Below are 15,280 nucleotides of genomic sequence, written 5' to 3'. Positions count from 1 at the left end.
GCAATGAACATGCTATACTTACTGTACAGTTAGCAAAGACATTTGTCTGTACATGCCTCTTTCACATTGTATTTGTTACACTAAGAAAGTGAGAACAAGTGAGTTTAAGAATGGAACTTAACTCTCCACTCCAAATTTAAATCTACAAAAAGGGCAGATCAACTCATTTTCCAGTATATGTTGCTGTGGGAACCAAAAAAGAAAGTTAGAATAAGAGCACAGGTCTACAAACAGGATGAAAACTTCACTGCTTCAAGCCAGAAGGGTAAAGGAGGGGAGGATGAGAGAAATCTTTCTCAGAAAAAGACTGCAAGGAGATTTAAGACTGCCAAGGGATCCACTCTGATGCAGTGTTTAAAAAAGTAGCAAAATAGTTCTGTATTTTCAACAGCGTCAAGTTTCCAAATGAGTTCCTTTGGAAATTTGTGTCCCACACTTGGGGCAAGAAGGCTTTCCTTAAAGGACTGAAAATAAATTTGCTATTGATAAATAGTTCTGTGCTTCTTCCTGTTTGTAAGTGGACCATCACAGTCCATGGGATGCAGAGCTCACACGACTCGAGGTTACACACTGCATTACACCTTCCATACAACGCATCACAAATAACAGCGGCAAAACCCAAAATATTTTTTCACTGGAAAATAACTCCAAGGCAAAGACCCTGTTGATCAATGAGATGCAAAAGCAGTTTGAAATCTGACAGACCACGCCACCCCCCCCAGCTCAGTGCTATCTGAGAATCAGTCCTTCTACCCCGGAAGATTTGAATTCACTTCCTGAGGTCAGTGCAGCATAAAATGAAGATGCTTTCGGAGATGGATGGCAGGACACCCTGTGACATCACTGCCCAGATGGATGTGTACATGAGCTACAAGCATATCATAGCAAGCATTGATAGATGAATGATTAAGGAGACTCTCCTAGTACCATATACAAATTAAAAACAAAAATCACCCTAACAAGTATTGCACACTTCAGGAGTTAAGCTAAGCATTTGTAAGGACTTCCACCAAAAGCTTGCTTAGAGGGACAGGGACTGGGACGCAGACTTCAAAATAATTATTACATAAAGATTTTAAAATCAGATTGGAGGAAGGTAAAAATCACAGTACCTATTGCAAACTGGTTGTAACAGAAGCCAAGTAGTTGACTCGTGCGTTGCTCAATTATTCTATAAAAGCACTTTGTTTTATTTGAACTTGGGATGTGGAAGTTTTTCTTCTTAAAGGATTTATCAACCCACCCAGAGCCTCTGTTCAGAAAAGCCATTTGCTGTGGTTAAATATGACAGTAAAATTTAGTAGCCTGTTTTGACTGCATACAATGCAGAAACAGAGAACACTAAGAATAGGCTTTTAGGGCACAGTTAAAATTCCCAGTGTGCATAACAGTGAGGTATGCCTCCAGAAGCTGTTCTTTTTTTGTTTCTTTAACCTTTTAAAAATGAACCATAACATACCCATGCAATAATATTTCTGCAGTGTTGCTAAAAAAAAACCAACTGCACCAAAAATTTACAATGTGGCAGAATTTCAAATTCCAAAGAAATATATCATCTTATTCCAGCGAACTGGAGTTATGTTAATGTACAGAATTCACTAAGGGGTCAGTCTTAAAAATCAACATTTTCACAAGAGCTTGAACACCACTGAGAAAGTGTGTCTAGGGAAAAAAAAAATATATATAAAAGCACAATGCCTGCAGGAAGTGGCACGGCATTAAATGGGCAATGATGGTTGGGAGGCTGGGGTTCTGGTTAGGCTAGGCTGAGAGGGAGGCTAGGGTTATGAAGAGTATTCTACACTGGAGAAAATGCTTAAAAAAAAATTACAAAATGACCCCCAAAGTTTAGGCAATGATTTGAACATAAGTACACCAGATACTATAGCAAGGGAAAAAACACTGCAAAAAGTACTCTCTATTTACAGAAGAATGATTTAAAAGACATTATGGTTTTCTTTACAAATAGATGTAGAGCAAGAATAGTCCACATTTTTAAAAACTCTTTACATATTTATCTTTAGTAAGTCAACCTTCTTGACCACAGTCTTCAACACACAGCCTGTGCAGAAGGCATTTCATGGACTCTCCAGCAATTCTTCATTGTGTGGCCCTTGCTCTCTTGGAAAGTCTCTGTGGGCACAAGTCAAAAATAGATTTCTTTTTTTGACCCGCAAATTAAAAAAAACAAAAAACAAAACAAAAAAAATTCTGCATAGTTCAGTCATCACTGTCAGACAGAGTCTCATATTGTGCTGAAAGCAGTGGTGCAGGCTCTCGCTCCCAGATCCTGTTCTGTGGGTGAGTGGTTGCTTGGCTCATGGACGGGGGGGCACAGGCGATGGAGGTCGGGGGGGTGCTGCTCAGCATCCTCATGGTCAGAGGGTTGTATGGAAACTGGGTGGAACCTGCATCAAAAGGCAAAAACAAGAGCTGTTCTGAGACATCTGTGTTGGCTTGGGTTGTGACAATTAGCAGAAAAGCCATTGCAGATAACCCCCACATGCTGGAAACTTCTGGCCGATATCTGACATTACAGTCCAGCATTTGAGCTCTGCAAACACCTTTGAAAGGAGCCCATTCCTCACCTGTTGATGAAGGCCTGTCTTCCCAGGCCCACACTGGAGTCTGTCTGTGGTAGTCCCCTTCTGAATGTACAGATGAGACAGAAGAAGGTCTTTCAGTTCCCAAATATCCCTGCCCAGGAATTGGAGACTTTGACTTCCTACTGTTTGACTTGCCGATGAGCTTCTGCTTGCTGACTGCCCCACCTGGCAACAGAAGGGACAGATTTCACCACCCACACTTTAGCCTCTGTGTGTTTGTTTCTAGAAATTATCAGGTAGCACTGAGAAGCTTCAGGGATCCAATAATACACCCTGTTCTCCTTTTCCTGTTCCATCAGTGTTGTTGGAAAAGCCAAGATGATAAATGCAAATGCCACCTCTGTCAATGACAGAGGAAAGACAGTGATTTTCAGTGCTACCAGGTTATTCAAACCCTTGATTTATTTATTTTCTTTAAGGCCCTGGGATATTTGTGAGTTGCAATACCTGAATTGGGAGATGGATTGGCTTCTTCCCTACGTGTCTCGTTAGTCGCTGGTACCGCGGCGCCGGAGCCGCCCGGAGCCACCGCAAGAGGTTGGGACATGACGACCCCGTGCTCCTCACTCTTGTCATCAAAGTTTCCCATCAGTGCTTTCCTAATGATGTCTTCCAGACCCAGATTACTGGCAGGATCTGCAAAGGAGTGACCCCTAGAACTGACTGCACCTGGGAGACGAGAAAACACAGGGAAAGGTGAGAAACAAGGCAAAACGTGTAACTCGGAGAAATTAAAAAGGGGTTTGGGGAAAGATTTGGTCATTTTGCTTTTCCTTATGGTGCAGGAAAGAAGTTTTCATGTAGGATATTAGCTTTTAAATTTGCACCATTTTCCTCTTTTATTGGGCTCCCCAAAGAGTATAAATTTTAAAGACATTACATTTTTCTGGATCATATGTTGGTTCTTTTATTGAAGAACTTACCTGAGGTAGTGACTGCTGGCAAATTGAATATTTCAGTCCCTGGCTGAGCAGTTGCTGCAATTAAAACACAACATTTCACTGAATTTTTCAGTACTGATGATCACTAAGTGATCAGCAGTAGCCCTACTGCGCAAGAAAAAAGCAAAAATATAGTTCTAGTATCACATTCCACCATGTCAGTGTTCATTACTGGAACTATATTAAAATGCTGTTTAAAAGACATAATCATAAGGGCCAAAAAAACACAAACCATTTAGTTTCAAGACACCTTTCCAAATAGGAAAACATGTAGTATTGATATAAAGCAAATTACAGACACAGTTAGTTAGAATAATGTCAGGTTTTAACAACTCACTCATTAATTATGTTGTTTTCATTTTTTAAATTAAGTGTTAATGTGACAGTCTTTCATACAACAGCATAAAAAAATCTAAACTTCTAGTTCTATGTCATGAATTATTATATGTGTTTTATATTCATAGATTTATATTAATTTGTATTATTTGATGATATTTAGGTCAGGACATCTGCAGGTGGAAGTCACATAAAGCTTAAGCTGGAAAAATTGAGTGAAAAGGCAAGTCCTGCATACCCATGTCAGAGTCACCTCCACCAGATGAGTTCAGCTTTCGAAATATCTCCTGTTTCTTGGATTTTACCATTGGTGAAGTGTTCTCAAGTTTGGTGAAAAACGAAGGCAGGTAACTGATACTGCCTGGAGAGCGAGAGTCAGTCCTGCCAAGACCAACACGTGTCAAAGAGACAGAACTTGTAAGATGCACATTTAAATCTTCCCAAAAGCAGTCAGGCAGAAACCACTAACAGCCAAATGAACACTGGGGGGCTCAATAATAACAGAGTTTGCTTAAGCAGCAGCAATCTGACAAGCTTGAATTTAAAAAAAATCAAACAACTCGTAAGTAAATTAAAAACTAATCTAAAAATGAAGTAAAAAATAATTTAGGTTTCCTAGCCCAAGATCTTTACATTTCTAAAAGGTGCAATCTTCCCTGCCATGTTCCTGAAAATCCCCTTGCATCTATCTAACATCCATCATGGACTGTAACAGCTCTGCAGCAACTGCAGAGTGGAAAACCCCAGGAAAATTAGAATCAGCTTCACCAGCATGAGCCTTCAATAAGTACTTTGGGTGCTCTTCCTTCCTCAGCAGGGCAAGTACAGGAGCACCCACTCCAGTGTGCATCTCCCACACATTTGCAGACTCCAACACTACCAGGGACCCCGTGAAGATCCTGTGCAGTTTTATGGTGCAGATCTTCTAATAAAAACTGTGACCTTTCTCAAAACTTCAGTTTTACAGAACTGGCACCCATGAGGAGTTTCACTCTAACATTCTCTCAGATGTGATACAGAACACTCTGCTTGCACCAAGAAACTTAAGATAGAGCACCAACATATGACCTTTCCCTCAGCCTTCCCAAAGCACCTCCCAAATAGCAAGTTTTGGATGTTAGTGCAGAAGGATTGACAGTGATTAACAATTTGCCTGTGGCACCAGAGGTCACTTGAACTGCTCTTTAATAAAGACACTGTTGGCAGCATAAAGATTCAGAATTATGTTTTTAAAAGTCAGTTTTACACCCACCTCTGTTCAGTAGGCTCAGTTCTTTGGGAAAGCAAAAGAACATTTTCCTGTTTCTCATGTACAACCGGGACCTGAGGTGGTGAGATTGGCTCGTAGGGCTCTGAGGGGACATGACTCCTCTCTGGAGATTTTCCAGGCCTATATCCACGATTCAGAGACAGATAATTACTCTCAATGCATGTCCAGCAGTAGTTAACTCATTTAATTTTCCAGTTCCTACATAACTGCTTATGTGTAGTTATATGTTACATGCTTAAGTAAGCTTGGTGATCTTAAAAAGATGATTATGCATTGTCCACAACAACTCTGGTAAGTTTTAAGTCATTAAATGTTCTCAGCCTTCTAAAGACTGGAAATTAAGAGAAGTATAAAAGGGAAAACAGTTATAAGTTATGTCATGGAGCCAAGCAATTGGCAAAACAGTAGGAGACAGACTTTACCTAAAAATAAGACCAAAAGCTGCCTTCACTTCCAATTTCACCAAGATTACTGCACTCCTTTATATCACTATCATATCTGGGCATCAATTAAACTTGCAGTTAGACTGACTGCATGCATTACCTTCCCCTGGCCTTGTCAGAGAGGTTCTCAGGGGACACTCTGGCCCCTGGTCGCTGGTGGTGCACGGGCTGTGCCTGCGCCTCGGGGCTGTAGCGGTTCGAGGTCTTTGCCCGGCCAGAAACAGGTGTTGGAGCAGGGGTGGAATTCTGGAATGTAGTGGTGGGAGGCTGCAAAGAGGCCTGAGAAGCTGCTTGGTTTCTAGCAAAGTCTTGTGTGATAATTTGCTGGATGTCACCAAAAGAAATAGAGAAGAGATCTTGGTTAGACATTGGCCACAGTGTAGGTATTCATGAACTAGATGAGGTTATAAATTCAGATACAATATTTTGTAATACTCTCAAATAAAAGCCATAATTATAAAACCTACACAGATGTGATCAGCAAGGGTGATGAGCCGATGGGTCCTGGGTACGTGTGCCATCCCCTCTGCCTGGGAAGAGGGAGGTGGAGGTTGCTGGGGTGAGGGGGGCTCCTGTTGTGTCCTGTAGCGGTGAATGGGGCCCTCATACGGCCTGTTGGGGTCAGCTGGTTGGAAAAGAAAAGGTCACTCTGTTAAGCTTCAAGGTTTGAAACTCCTGTGCTTACAAATCTAAAAAAGGTGACTGTGAAAATAATTCCACATGCAGATGAACTTACTCTCTGCCTGGCTTGGTTTGGGTGTCTCTTGTTGATAGGGCTGTAGCTTTTCTTGAGCAGGTGCAGGTGAATTTGCAGGGCTGATCACCTCAATGGCATCTCCAGGAGCTTCATACCGGTGTGAGGACACTGAATATCAAGCAAAGGTCATGGAATAAGAGGTAAATATGACAGAAAAATTTCGTTGCCTATACTTAGCAACACCAGTCTTCCAGTACAATGACACCAATGAATGAAAGTCAAAACACTGTTGCCTTCTCATGATAACCATGGTGATACAAATACATCCATGAAACAGTGTTCCAACATAAACCAAGTAATTTTCAGTTTCCTGACTTCGGATATGGTTACTCTTATGATCCTGCATTCATGCTGCAGCATGGAATCTGAATAAAACAACTCTGATTTTGCAAGAGTCACAATATGCAAAAACTGAATTTGTCTATCAAGTGTTTCTGCTTTGCAGAGCTGAATATTTTATCATTAAACATCCGAATCTTTTCACATCATTTCCCTAAAAGGCTAAGACAGACAGCAAAGAAGTAGAGAGTTACTAAGATACGTACAACTACTGGAAGAATCTGAACTTTGAGAGCCCCTATCTCGAGCATCCTTGTCTGAAGCAATCTGGCGAGTGATGATCACATCTATGAAGTTAGCAGCAGTAATTGTGGTCTTTCCTCGAGTTCTCAGCTCTTCCTCGTACCTGGATTTAGGAGGAGGTCCTTTCTCTTTACCAGCCTCTGAATAGACTACTGATGAAGTCTGTCCCTGGGACTTGCCACCAGAGTAATTTGCAGATGTATAGGGGCACTGCACAGGCCTCTTTTCTACCTCCAGGCTCTTCTGCTCCATCTGCTGCTGCTCAGTCACCACAGCTGACCTGCGTCCCATGTTCTCTTCTATCCTGGTTCCTTCATGCTTGTTCTCCTTTGCTTTGGCAACTTCCATCTGAGGAGCAGAGGCTGCAGCATCCACCAGGGCTGCCAGGGCATCAGCAGCAGTGTTGTAACGGGAAGCTGGCAAGCCTTGAGTGATAGAGGGAGCTCCAGGGGTGAGCTGCCTGTGGGCAAACATTGAATAGCCTCAATTACACCACACGGAAAGAACTAGAGCCTTGAACACAATAAAGCAAAGCTCTTCTGACACTGATTTCCACCCAAAATTCACTGATGAAAATGCTCTGATAAAACCAAGAGCAATCATATAGTGAAATATCCTTAACCCTAAATGTACCTTTCAATAAGTTCAAATATTAGAACAGATATCTGTGCCACATTAACTTCTAAAACATACATGATACGTAGCTGAGCAGCAGGATCCAAAGGTGTGATTACACTCGTCCCATTGGTTCCTTGGAAAATACTTGGCCTTTGCTGCAGAATGTTTTCCTGGCTTCTGACAGAGGGGGATGGGGACCGGACATATCCGTGACTGCCAGGTCTGCCAGGCTGCTCTGCACCTGCAGGACACAGAGTAGAGGGGAAAAAAACAAAATAAATGATTACTCTTACAACAGTGTAGCACTGGAAATCAATGCTGTCTCCTCCACATCCCTCCCCAGGTGTCTCTACCACTCTGGATACTCTTACAGCAATGCAGGACTATGTATCAATGCTGTCTCCTCCACATCCCTTCCCAGCTGTCCCCATCACTCTGGATGTGATGGTATGTATTAAAGATTTAAATCTGTTCACAATGCTCTAAATGACATACAAGCTGTGCCAGTTTGACAACTGGGATTCACTCGTCTTTAGGTACTACATTGCTCTGAGAGATAGTTCATGCAGTTGTAATTATGACCAGAACTGCTTGGCAACAGAAACTGCCTGAAGTGCAGAGTAAAAGCAAACTGTAAATGGTATTTGCTAACAGTGACTGCATAAAAGGAGCAGTTACAGGGTACAAGACAAGTGATCCAAGAGTATCCATGTGCCCTCACCTGGTCGGAGATAAAGTTCAGCAGGGACTGAGGTGATTCTCTCCCTCTCACGTTCTCGTTCTCTTTCCCGCTCTCGTTCTCTTTCTCTCTCCCTTTCCCGTTCCTTCTCCCTTTCCCTTTCCCGTTCCCTTTCAGCACTTGCAGCTGCAGAAGCTGCCAGGTGTGTGGGGTGTCCTGGAAAGTCCACAAGGTAAAATGAAGAAGCAAAAAAATATACTTAAGTGAAGTATGATAAACACTTGTCTATATATTTTGCCATACATTTACAGCAATATTTCCCAAATAAATTTTAATTCCACTCAAGACTATCCACTTATTTAGGAAGACAAAAGCTTAATATACAGTGACAGTGGAAGGCTCAAAAGCCTTTTACTAAAGTGGTTTTGCTCTACAGTTAGAAACTACAGAGCCTATAGACCCCAATTCCACCCTTCAACACATGTAAAATGGGGTTAGTGAATTATAATCAAATTTCTACAAATAAAGACCTGACAGAATGAGGCAAATTCAGAATTTGACAGTGCTTCTACTGTAACTACACGGGATATCATCAAAACCCCTTTGCTATCCAAGTGAGAGGTGCATGCAAAAAGCATCTCCTGAGAAAACACCAAAACATGGCATTAATGAAAGCTGAATAAAGATGGTCAATTATCTCAGCATTTCAGACAATTAGAGCCATCACCAAGCCATGAGAGCTCTTACCTGGTGACAGAGAAGCAGGGTTGTAAGGCCTGGGAGGGAAGGTAAGCTGGGTGCCAGGGATATATGTGATTCTCTCCATGGGTGGGGTGCTTGTTCCTCCAGGATGAGGCACTAAGATAGTGGGGGCCATATTGTTCAGGTCAATAATTCCTGTCAGGACATGACACACATGAGAATGGCTGCTCCAGGACATGGTCTATGCAGTCAGCAATGAATGTTTGGTGGAGAAAATACAGTAATAAGGCAAGTGTAGAGCTATATTTCAGCTGGTTATACTCTCTTAGATCTGGCAGTCAGGAATTTAGGAACATTCCAAGTCAGAATTTGCACTTGTAGCACTCCCTTTAATTGTCCTTTGGAAAAATGCACTTCACCTCTACTCAATAATCCCATCTTTTTGCAATTTTGGGTATTACCCAAAAAATAAAACAATTAACATTGTTATCACAAACATTACACTTCTGGCTGTTGCTTTTATATTCTTTTTGAAGAAGTTATCACTTTGATATAATTCTCCTTTCTGAAGTTTGATGGTGAGCTAAATATGGTTCTGATCATCGATTTACACGAGCAGAAAACAACTGGCTCTTGAACACTAAAAATTCTGAGACTTCTCCTTAAAAATATTGTTTATAGAGGTGGTTTTCCTTTCCACAAAAGGCAGTTTGCCAATGAGTTGTCAGACATCCACGATCACTACAGGATGAGCCCATTTATACGCACGGCCTCGTACGAGTGCATCCAAACCAGAGCTGGCACAGCCCAAACACACTTTTCATAGGATTACAGAAAGAGAGCCAGGCCCACCTCGTGCTCCTGCATAAGGGAGTGCTAAAGTTTGCTCCCTGGGGGACAAGCCCCTGGTGACATCGGGCCGGAGGTTGACTTGCATCTGCTGGGAGGTGATGTAGTCGTTGAGGATGGTCTGGCGCGTGTTCTCCATGGCGTACAGCTGGTACTGGCTGGGGTACCCCGGCGTGGGGGACAGCTGCCTTTGGAACAGGTAAGCAGCAGCAGCTGAGGGGGAAAGGAGGGAAAAAGGGGGCATTTAGGGAAGCAGGATGATTCTGGATTAAATAAAACTTTCAGGTGTTTGTAAAGCTTTGGTGAGAGGTGGTATCAAGTCTCTCTAGCTGGCGCCAAATGAGTGAAAACAGCATTTTAATAGTGATGTTTTATTGAATTTCTGCACTGCATGCACACTGAAAGTGCTAAACAATCCAGATTGGAGAGATGGCTTTAATAAATCTATAAATCCTGAAATTCTGAAAATGTAAAAGGCTGAAATACTCAAAAGAAGGTAGAAAATACCTCACAGAAGTAAACTGAGGGATAGGTTAAAAGGAAGCCACTGTATTTAATATCACCAGGGATAACCTGATAATCCTTCAGTGAAAATGATCAGAGTCTTGAACAGAGGACTTTTAAAGAATATATAAGTTTATATACAATTATATAGAATTATACTTTAATTCTCTAGCCTCTTCCACATCCCTCTTTGCATAGCTTTCCTGAAAGCTTTTAATACATTCCACAAATACTCATCTAAAAATACTGTGAACTTTTTAACAAAACAGAAGCAAATTGGCAGCTCTGAAGGGAATTTACAGCATTATACAATACTATTTTACTAAGTTTCTTGGTTAGATATTAAATCACCACTAAACTGAAATCAAACCACAACAATAAATAGTTATAACCTTATAAATGATATCTGGCCACTGATAACTGCCTTATAAAGGTATCCTTTCTGTTCATCAAAGCTCACAGTATTTCTAAAAGTAAAAAAAGCCAACACAAAGTATTTACCAGGATCCAGAGCCCTGTGAAACGGCATAGCAGGATCTAAATGGGGAGGGAGGTGACCCCTGTAGACTTCAGGAGTTGCTCCTCTGTGGTGAGGGTCAAAAGGACTGTGAGCCACTACGGGATCAACCCCTGGGACTGGAGATTTTGCTGGCACACTCTCCCTCTGTGTTGGAGTGAGTGTGTTCTTCCTTTCGTGATTTGCTGGCTTCCCAGAAGATACTCCAGCTAAAAGCAATGAAGAGCCCAAATTAATAAAATGCCTATTTCTCTATGGAAAATTTAACTGTAAAAATACACTGGTTCCCAAGGAACATTTTCAATGACTGCAATACAACAAAGCACAGAGAATGTTTTATATCACAAAACACTTTTGCTGAAAGAACTGTACTTTAAAACTAAGATTCTTTACACCTCACTAAATATCTTTCTCATCTTGACACTTTAAAATCAGGAAGAGCTTCTGCCCTTAAAATATTATCCTTGTAGATACCACTTTCACTGTGATCCATAATCAAATGCAAATTGAGTCTGAATTGCCTTCCCACTTCCCTCTTCTACTGTGGCAGATTTTCATTTCCTTATTTCAACTAACAGCTTACAGCCTTCTAAAATTCATTCTAACCAACTTCCAAATTGAGACAACCACTAGAATAACATAAAGAAGAACGGAGTACATAAGAATTAAAATAATAGAAGATTTTGTCTTACTGTGGACAGGAATGACATACCCTCACTAACTCTATTCATCATAGGTGAGCTCCTGGACATTGGACTCTGATAGTTCACAGGCGTCCTCCGAGCATTTGTATCATCATAAATCCCAGGGCTCAGCTGTGATTTGGGAGTTTCATGAAGAGTTGACCTGAGAACAGAGGGACCAGAGCTGACTACTGACGTGTGACGGGACCGCACGGCGTCCCCGGTCTTCACATCTTCGTATTTTCCTCGCTCCACCACCTTCACGTTTTCTGGCACCATTTCCAGCTGAGGCATTCCCCTGGGCAGCTTGCTTGGTCCAGTGATTAAAGATTTTACATTGTGTTTGATGGCAGACTGGCCAGAGTTGCTTTCATATTTTATGGGTGTGCCCTGAAGAGGAGAAAAAGTTCGGGTGAAGGTCATGTTGTTAATAAAACTGCCACAGTCTGACCTGATTCACTCGTGTGTGAGTTTAATAGTTCTTTCTGTATTTACCTGAGATATGGAGCCTTCTATGATTGGCCTGGCTGTCTGCACCATTTCAGGAGTCTTGCGACTCTCTTGGCTTAACAGGTCCTGTCTTGGGATCTCATGGATGGAGCGACCCATCTCCTTGATGGTGGTGACCCCGTCGTAGGGTTTGCCCTTGGTGATGGCTCCTTCAAACGTCCTGATGGGAGGTGACTCCCTCTTGATCTGTTTGGGGTACTTCAAACCTTCTTCAAAACTTTCAGCTGTTGCTCTTGGTGTGCCTTTTATAGAAAGAAAGGGTCATATGAGGTATTAATAGCTGCTAAGTCTCTTTTTTCAGAAGCAGAGTAACTAATTATATGTAACAGTGAAACTTGGGTTTGCTATAGTCTGTGGTAAGATATCCAAAGTCTAAACAAATCATCACAAAAATAATATTGAGCAACATACTATGAAAAACCTCCCATGTTATTTTGGATGCTGAAATAAAAGAAATAAATGCATCTGCAGAGTTGTTAGTGTTCATTAAAAAAAAAGTGCTAATTACCAAGTATTCATATTAAAAAGTCTATTTTCCAATAAGAAATAAAATCTGTTTACAGATCAGCTCTGAACACAGCATATCAAAAAGCTGCTTATTTATGCTTTGAAAATGTTTCATAAAATAAGCTCCACCTTTAACACAGCTCCCACAGTTAATAAGAGCTTTAAGGTTCAGAAATCCAGATTTCTGAGGATTAATTAATGCTCCCATTTCTAAAACCTGCAATACTTCACCTTGCATTATAGAGCCAGACAAGACTGTTCTCTCCTTTAGTTCGGCGTGTGGGCTACCCCGAGGCAGCGCTCGGCAGATTAAACCTAAAATTAAAATGAAGGTAATTTAGAGAATGAAACAAGTGTTAGAAAAATCCAAGCTCCAAACCAACAAACTCCCTCCTTTCTACACATGAGAGATGGTATCTGTACCCTGGCAGTGCCCAGAGGGCCAAGGCTCAGTATGCCAGGCATTGCAGCAACATGTTAATAACACCTCCTGCCCTAAAAAAATAATCTTTCAGTTCAAGTATTTGTGCTGTTGCATAGTTGCAAGTTTTAACATATTTAGAAAACAGTAGGTGTTTTCTATAATTAAGCTTAATCTTTTTTTCAAAAGTAGACACTGCTTTTCTCACACTCCACTTTCCTTGCCTAGAAAGAAAGGTGTTCATGGTGGGAAGTGGAACAAAAGAAAAAAAATCAAAAATATGCCTCAGCAGCCTTCAAATTATCAAAGTTCATACTGAATCATTGGGGAAGAGATGAATTTACTGTGCCTACAGTAAGAATCTAAACAAAGTGCTCAAAACACTCATGACTTTTCACAGTTTGAAGACAGAAAATGTGTCACTGATGAGACAAAGCATAAAAGTACCAGAGCAGCTCCTCAGATGCCAAGAACCCTAAGAGCCAAATGCATCATCAACTCAGAGGCAAAGAGGCAACACTGAATTTCTGTGTGCAGCCTACAAACCTCACATTCACATTGTTCCACCTGATGAACATGTCCACAAAATACCTCTAAGGGCTACTCAAAGATGGGGCAAAATGCTTTTAAGGAGCAAGGCTTCATGGTTGAGGCAGGAAACGTTTTCTTGCCTTTGTATTTTTACAAAACAATCAGAAAAGTTATATAATGACCTGGCTTGGCCTCTGCAGGCTTTGTTTGATTACACTTTATTAAAACACCACAGCACTAGGGATGCCCTGAAGCAGGATCCTGCAGTTCAAAGAGGTTTCTTGCAGGAATGCAAAAGGTCAGGGCAGTGTGATACCAATATTTAACTAAAGGGTGTGGCAGAGGCTGTGCTGGTGTGACCCAGTGTTTGAGCTCAACAGGACTACTGGGACTGTGGAGAGGCAGGAACATCTGTCAGATGTGCTGAGAGCAGGAAGTGCCACCTGCAGTAGCAGTTGTGGTAAAACAGAAAAGAAAACTGGGATCTACTCCAGTCCTGTTTCCAGCATGCTCTAACTGCAGTGTTCCTGCATGGATTTGGTCAGTAGTGTGATTTAAATCTAACTTCTCTGTTAGTCTGCAGTCTAAGATAACTCTAAATGCTCTTACATCAATGGATAAAAGATAGAACACCTTGGAAGCAGCTGTTTTTACCTTCCAGTGGTGCAGATCCTGGAGACTCCCTCAGTGACATCCCCTGCTTTATATTTCCTTCCATTGTATCATAGGTTCTTTTTAAACCAATTTCATGAGCAGTTCTTGGACTCCTTGTTCCTTCACGGACATTTTTAATAGCTGGCAAAATGTACAAGAGTGTGGTCAGGAAATATAGACAACAAAAATGGACACATGAATATTCAATTAATGAGACCACAGGTCATGAATATTTAAACAACACAACTTTAATATAATATTGTAACATTAAATATCAATCTTAAAATACCCTTTATAGTTTGCCATAAAGTTCTTTGTTAAGTTACTCATTTATCAATATTTCAACTTAAGTTTAAAGTTATACAATACATTTATTTTTATTTTAATACAGGTCATTCCAAACCTGTATTAAAGGTTTCACAATACATTCAATGACAAATAGGAAATAAATGGCAAAGGAACAGTTGAACTGTATTTCAAACTCGCACCTGCTTGGAAGCAGAAACACTTCAGCTACGGATTATGTAAGCAGAATCTGACTTTGATCAGGCAGAATACACAAATACTCACCATCATAGGATAGAATATGGCCACTTTTGCCTTCATAAATGACATGGCCCTTGGCTGAGGCCTCCTCCCTGCACTTCTCTGGGCTGCTGTCCTCCGTGGCCAGGCGAGTGATGGTTCCCTTCAGCAGCGCGTCGGCGGCGATGCCGGACTGGGACAGAGCTGGGGTACCCTGTGTGCAAACCCAGCACATCAATCAGTTCACATGCTCTGAGTCAACAGAGAACAGGGAGGAGTGAAAGGAAAATACAGCTAAACAAAAAAAAACTTCTTAGGTCTAGAAAACCAACTCATTTATCGTGTATGGTTTAAACTTTTGCCTCTATCGTAGACACTTAACCTAAATGTGAGTAAGGTTATTTCTGCTACCTTATTAAACAATATTACCAGTGTATTTCACAACCTGGAATATTTACCCTATAAATACTATTTGGGGGGAAGATAACACACACCACATGGTGCCATTAGGATTTATTTCTGTCCAAACCAATGAAACCTCCCCTTCTCATCTCAAAGCAGAATTGAGGCAATGGCTCTTTGTACAAAGAGATGCCAAACTAACCAAAACAGGAGCATTTAAAATGATAAGACAAAGGCCTGAAT

The 15,280-nt window shown here is 41.2% G+C and overlaps 1 protein-coding gene across 3 annotated transcripts in view; it reads right to left on the bottom strand.

Moving 5' to 3' along the window:
* Positions 1-50: 50 nt before the first annotated feature.
* The window catches only part of NCOR1 (nuclear receptor corepressor 1), a 55,205-nt gene continuing 39,975 nt past the window's right edge, over positions 51-15,280 (bottom strand). For all 3 annotated transcript variants that reach the window (XM_083875462.1, XM_083875461.1, XM_083875463.1), the window contains exons 28-47: positions 14,681-14,849; positions 14,111-14,251; positions 12,736-12,819; positions 11,983-12,239; positions 11,517-11,877; positions 10,789-11,013; positions 9,787-9,996; positions 8,980-9,129; positions 8,275-8,448; positions 7,629-7,794; positions 6,899-7,395; positions 6,333-6,461; positions 6,064-6,221; positions 5,697-5,920; positions 5,136-5,273; positions 4,122-4,264; positions 3,530-3,583; positions 3,054-3,275; positions 2,589-2,771; positions 51-2,408 (exon numbers count right to left, since the gene is read on the bottom strand). In XM_083875462.1, the coding sequence (XP_083731588.1) occupies positions 2,221-2,408; positions 2,589-2,771; positions 3,054-3,275; positions 3,530-3,583; positions 4,122-4,264; positions 5,136-5,273; positions 5,697-5,920; positions 6,064-6,221; positions 6,333-6,461; positions 6,899-7,395; positions 7,629-7,794; positions 8,275-8,448; positions 8,980-9,129; positions 9,787-9,996; positions 10,789-11,013; positions 11,517-11,877; positions 11,983-12,239; positions 12,736-12,819; positions 14,111-14,251; positions 14,681-14,849 (3,873 nt within the window). In that variant the 3' untranslated portion in view covers positions 51-2,220. The remainder of the gene's footprint in view (positions 2,409-2,588; positions 2,772-3,053; positions 3,276-3,529; positions 3,584-4,121; positions 4,265-5,135; positions 5,274-5,696; positions 5,921-6,063; positions 6,222-6,332; positions 6,462-6,898; positions 7,396-7,628; positions 7,795-8,274; positions 8,449-8,979; positions 9,130-9,786; positions 9,997-10,788; positions 11,014-11,516; positions 11,878-11,982; positions 12,240-12,735; positions 12,820-14,110; positions 14,252-14,680; positions 14,850-15,280) is intronic.

This window comes from Zosterops lateralis (assembly GCF_965231275.1).
Source record: "Zosterops lateralis genome assembly, chromosome: 19".
Taxonomy (NCBI): domain Eukaryota; kingdom Metazoa; phylum Chordata; class Aves; order Passeriformes; family Zosteropidae; genus Zosterops; species Zosterops lateralis.
This window is presented reverse-complemented; position numbering and strand designations above follow the sequence as displayed.